The sequence below is a fragment of the Mchenga conophoros genome, linkage group LG6, assembly GCF_057382185.1.
Source record: "Mchenga conophoros isolate Kocher_MC1m ecotype Shallow Benthic linkage group LG6, M_conophoros_male_GT1.1, whole genome shotgun sequence".
Taxonomy (NCBI): domain Eukaryota; kingdom Metazoa; phylum Chordata; class Actinopteri; order Cichliformes; family Cichlidae; genus Mchenga; species Mchenga conophoros.
In genome coordinates, this window is record NC_140531.1 from 35,396,448 (window position 1) to 35,402,447 (window position 6,000).

At 39.8% G+C, this 6,000-nt stretch overlaps 1 protein-coding gene across 1 annotated transcript in view; it reads left to right on the forward strand.

The window, feature by feature from the left end:
* The window catches only part of xylt1 (xylosyltransferase I), an 81,241-nt gene extending 76,234 nt beyond the window's left edge, over positions 1-5,007 (forward strand). The window contains exon 11 of the mRNA XM_085277744.1: positions 1,195-5,007. Coding sequence (XP_085133870.1) covers positions 1,195-1,517 — 323 coding nt within the window. The 3' untranslated portion in view covers positions 1,518-5,007. The remainder of the gene's footprint in view (positions 1-1,194) is intronic.
* The last annotated feature ends 993 nt before the right edge of the window (positions 5,008-6,000 follow it).

A 6,000-nucleotide genomic window follows, 5' to 3' on the forward strand; every position in this document is an offset into this window, starting at 1 on the left:
AGGAACAACAAGTACGCCTGCAGTGCGAGAGCAAAGTGCTCTAATGGGGTGATATGGTACTACAAGGTCATGTGTTTACATCGAGTCTGCTACAGATAAACATGTCAGCTGTGAAACTGCAAGCAGAAATTCAGTGCATCAATATGCTGTAAATATGAAATATTATTAGTTAGTGTTGGACGTGGGGAGCGATGTGGGGCATCTCTTTAGCTTACTTTGGATCCGGACGTTTGTCTTTAACTGATGCATCACCCGAAGTGGCTGACGGAAAATAAAGTTGTCTTTAAAATTTATGACGTAAGGCTACATAATTATTAGACCCGCTAAGTTAATAATGTTTGTGTTTAATTTATAGTTATTATGTAATAATCTTGTTTTTGTTTTTCTTGATGTGTGTTGTAATGTGTTCTTTGGTTATTAGCTATTTCATGAGTCCACATATAATTTATTGCCATGGCTGACATCAGGTTTCCCTCCTAAATGGTGTGCCAGTCAAACTTTACGATGTGGCCTTCCATGCGCAAAGAGAGCGAGCAGCAGACGCATGCATATACAAAAACTCTACACAGATGCATGACTTCATACTGCACGCTGCTGCCACAAAGCTGGCTGGCATTGGTTGGCCACTGCCATGTCAGACTGCATCTTTCTGTCATCAGTGTGCAAAAAGTGCTGAAGTCTGCTAACATCTGGATGAGAGGAAGCTTGTGTTAGAAGGGATGGCTAGCACCCCAGTTAGAGTGGCAGTGAGGAATTTAAAGCTTCACTGGAGCTCAGGGTGGAGAGGGTGTTTTAAGGAGAAGTTCTGTCTATGTTTACCATCTTCCTTCAGCGCATAACCGTCATGGGAAGAAAGGATGACTTCATGTCTTGAATATTTCTCACTGTTTCCAGAAAGTCAGCACTGCAGTAGCCTAACAAACCACATCAAAAGAGAAGATTTAGAGGGTCCAGTTGTAAAAAAAAAAAAATCAATGCAAGCATCCAATTTACACTTTTAAGATAATAAGAAAGAAAGTCATGTTCACTTCTTTGATATTGTACTTTTTCCCTTTTCCCCCTTTTCTCCATGCCCAACTTTTTCCCCCTTCTGCAATCCAATCTGCATTTTTGACCACTGACTACCACCTTTTTTGTTCACTGTCTATAACTTCTTTGTCTGCTCTCTCTTTCTTGCTTCCCACAAACCTCCAGAGGATACTCTGAAGCTCCACAATGGGCCAGCTAAGAATAGCTACATGGAGCAGAGTTTCCACGGCCTCAACCCGGTGCTCAACATCCCTGTCAGTCTGAGTTACGTGGAGCAGGCCAAGAGGAACGCGGCCCTGACCGGCCCTGAGCTCGAGCGTTGGATAGACAGCCTGGTGGGCGAGTTGTGGGAGGCAGCTGACGTCTGTGCTGTGGGCCCTACGGCCTGTCCTGTCATGCAGGCGTGCCCCAAGAGCCCGTGGAGCTCCATGAGCCCAGACCCCAAATCTCAGCTGGGAGCACCTCGTGCCAATGGTCGTATCAGGTAGCAGCAAGGCCTCCAGCTGGACAGGAGGTCGTGGCACTGTTTATCTTTATTTATTTGAGGTGTTTGTTGCAGATGACAGGGGGGTGAGTGTTCTCCATCTCTCGCGGAAGATGTTGAAATCAAAAGAAAAAGTGGATTTTGGGGGGACAGAAAGCGCAGGGGAACATTTTCCGCCCACAATATTCCTTTTTTAGGGGATTATGCTGGCTTTGCTTTCAGTTTCTCTGTGTATTTATTTTTCTTCTCACGGCTGAGTTTTACTGTGATCAAACATTGCAATTTTTAAGCATTTATTTGGCTGCTGAGTGAATTATAAAGTCAGCTTTTAATGCCTCGCACAGGGCACATGGGTCAAGTGAGTGCGGGCTATCGACACTACTAGCAGACCAGGTTCTGCTGCGATAAGGCCTTAGTATTAAGACATACACAAGAAGATAGCTGGGTACTGAATTAAATGTGCCTACTTAGAGTTTATGTCAGCACCAACAAAATGACACAGTGTGTGAGTATTCACATATCCCCAGTTGAACAGATTATTTTGTGCCCACTCAAACATATCGTCAGTAAAAGCAAATTTCTCATTTTTAAGTTTCTTAAGTTTGTACATGAGTAGAACAACTCAAAACGTAGTTCATATCAGTGCCTGATTAGATTGTTGAACGTTTTGTTGCTTGGCTAAATCTTCACAAGTCACATTTTGTTGTAAAACTGCAAAAAACAGAGAAGAAAACAAGTACAGTCACTTTCTCAGAGTAATTGGAGGCTACGGGGTTCTATTAGGAATTTCATGTAGACATTTTAGTGTTAAAAATGTACTAAATTCATAAATGCTTCTTTTGTCATAGTTGTACGATAGCATTTTGAGATTTAGCATTTCCACGGTGCAGTTTTCCACACAAACAAAACACCCAGAGGACAGAACGAGAGCTGTTCTTTTATTTTTTAACCAACTTGCCTCAAACTTGAAACAAAACTATGTCACATTAACCTTAAACGTATTGTCCTGGTTTTACGTGTTGCCTTCTTTTTCTTTATTCCAGTTATTTGAACACCACTTTATGTTGTACATAATTCTACACTAAGTCTCAAAAATGGTGTGGATGGAGGGGGGTGGGGGCGGGGAGGTCCATGAAGTCGCTATTTATTTATAAGTTTCTATAAATACTGATATTTTTAGTCAGTGACTAAATAACTGCAACGCTGCCTTGGCAGCTCGATAAATATTTTTTTGTAAAGAAAGCTGCCTTTATTTACAAAGGCCAACACCCCAAACTTATACTGTACCTTTTTATGGCCCGCACCTATGTGTTAGTCAGTGTTGTCCTGTCTGAATAGATCTTCTTGTCTTGGGTTTCTTACGTGGCCGTTTGCCAAGTGCATCACAAGAGAAAGCCACTCTGACCTGTAAGGTAAAAGGTCAGCTGCCTAACAACCTGAGCAAAAAACAGAAAAGCTGAACAAAAGCAGTCTTCACTAGCGAACACACTGGACGTTGTTTGTAGGAGAAACTGTGCTTTTTTTGGTGTTTAATGGTCGCCGTCGGTTTCAGAATGGTTTGAGTGGTAGTGATCTTCATGCTGTGACAATAATGTACAATTTCAAGTGAATATCATATTGTATCTCTTGATTATAAAGTGACTAATTTATTGGATCGGGTCTGTCGCGCCTTTGCAACCCTATTTACATTTAAAGTACTTTTTCTCTCATCAAGACAATCTCTGGACATTTGAGACAACCTAATTACACTAAGTATGGCACTGTACCACAATAAGAGGTGCGGTCACATATTTGTTTTAACTTGAAATAAGTTTCCTCTGAAGCCAATTAGGTTTTCAATCTGTGATTGTCAACATTGTTTAGTCATCACATGAGCTAAATGAGTGCTTTTGAACAGGCTAATTAGCAGACATTGCTGTTCATTAATGTCAAGTTCACCTTGCCTCTCTGTCAGATGTGTGTATTACGATTGCTATCTCTCCTTCCTCTCAAATCTGCATCGTTTCCGGGGTTAGGTTGTAAAGGGCGGCTTTGTTTTCCACTTTCTAGTGCCATCATGCTCTGTACAATTACATCACACAGTACATTATGATGTAAGCTCAATGACCGTTTTGGAAAAAGTGAAATAATTCAATGTAACTAAATGTGAAAGTCCTATTTTGTAACAAAAATGAATAACAAATGAAGAGGATGTACATAGGTATTTTGTATCGAAATAATGTTTAAAGGGTATTGTACGTGTAAATACAGATGTGGTAAAATGACATTGAAAGTGTTGATAATTGGGCACAAATAGTGAATTGATGGTGTTTATTGATCAAAGTACATAACCTGTTTCAGTGTTTTTGGACAGCTGTGACAACGACCTTGTCCTATTTGCCTCTCAGAGAAAATCACATGCCAGATTGTTGTTGTTCTTACTGGAATGTATTGTTGAGCAACTGTTGCACAAATTTCTCTGACTGACGTTTCCCCGTCGTTCTGATTTTTTCTTTTGTTTTTTCGGGGAGGCTCTGTGTGCCTTAGCTGACTTTTAGAACCTTCTCTGTCCATTGAAATAAAATCCTTATTTTGCTGTTTGTTTTGAACTTATGTGAAGAATACCATGAGTCTGTCAAGTGATTCACTGGTACTGCAACACCAAAATGATGTCTGCTGTTGTATATATCATCAGGCCTTCTGTCATTATCAGCTTTTACTTCTTCCCTTTCAGGGATTTGTTTTGTTGTACTTGACTCGCTTGTTTTACTTTTCTCCAACTGCTTTTTGGAAATAAAATTCTATGGAAAAACAACTCACGGCTCTGTGCTGCTGCAGTGATATATACTATGAAGAATATGGAGGCTGATAACAAAACACTAAGCCACTGACGCATGTTCACACTGTTACTCTATTGTTGCTTATTAAATAGTGTACTTTTGCAGCTCCAGTCGGTTGTACTGGGAATGCAAGGACTCCCCATTCAGCGGTTTAATTTTATTTTACTGTTTATTTATGCGGTTTTAGTGTTGTATGTCAGAACACTAGTCTTTACAACTAAGACACACCAATCGACATGTGATTTAAATTGACATTAAAACTGCACTTATTGAAAGATTAATATTGTTAACTGCACAAATAACGTAAAGTTCAATGCTCACACAGAATTACAAGTATATGATAGTTCTTCTCAACTCTGGAACATGTTTTTCTTTCAGCTCAGCGTTTGGGTTATGCAGCTTCACTGTTTTGGTTAAGCCATGTCATCTCTCACCAGCACTGCTGCCATTATAGACTGTACGTAAAAGATGGTCTTTGTCATGTAACTTCATCTTCCTGTTTTGTGTTTTGAAGTCTCAATTATAGCATTTTGACTACCCCACATTGGGTTTTTGGTTTTTTTGTTTGTTGGGCCCAGGAGTGATCATATTTGGCCAAGAGGGCAGGGTGGTAAATTATGTACCAACATTAGCAAACTTCAAGAATTAAAATAAAAAACAATTAAAATCCAAAAACGTCATTATGTTGCCAAGCTCCCGTTTAATGACACCACTTAGTGGAGTGACCAACAGTGTTGGGATTTTTACTCACAAAAAGTGTATTATTTCACTTAATTACTAACTTTACTAATAAAGTAATACTGTTTACTGCTCGGTACACTACTACTACTACTTCAGTATGTCCTGAGATGTGGTTTCACATACTTAAGTTAACAGTGTAAACCTAGGCTGCAGGCCTCACACTGATATGAAAAACTACTGTAATGAAGAGCGCACTCACAACATGTTTCTTTCAGTTTTTTAGTTTAGTGCAAAGCTGACAGCAGCCTAACGAGCACAGCAATTAAACCACCTATTCTACTGCAGAAATAGGTACAGGAAGGGGTTAACCAGAATGATCCAGAAAGGTGTTTCATCTATTCAATTCAGTTTTATTTATATAGCGTCAAATCACAACAACAGTCACCTCAAGGCGTTTTATATTGTAAGGTAGACCCTACAATAATACATACAGAGAAAAAAGCCCAACGATCATATAACCCCCATTGAGCAAGCACTTTGGCGACAGTGGGAAGGAAAATCTCCCTTTTAAAAGGAAGAAACCTCCAGCAGAACCAGGCTCGGAGGGGAGGGGCGGGGCCATCTGCTGCGACTGGTTGGGCTGAGAGAAGGAAGACGGGATGAAAGACATGCTGTGGAATCTCCTTGAATTACTTAGCAATTAATGCAGATGCAAAAAGTTTGCATTTCAGCATCTAACTAGCACTACAGAATAGGTTAAACCATCAGCAAAGTAACATTTTACGTGGCTCATAATTTCAAATGCAGCTTTTTAAACAGCTCAATAAATATCCCAAAAAACACAAACTGCACAGTATGTGTTCATTCATCTCTAAACATTAACATGAACTAAGATTTAATGTTTTTCTGAAACTGTACTAATCAGTTTAGTGCAGGCTGAATTTGTCATTTTGCAGTTTTCTGAGACAGTATGTTGGATGCAGAGAG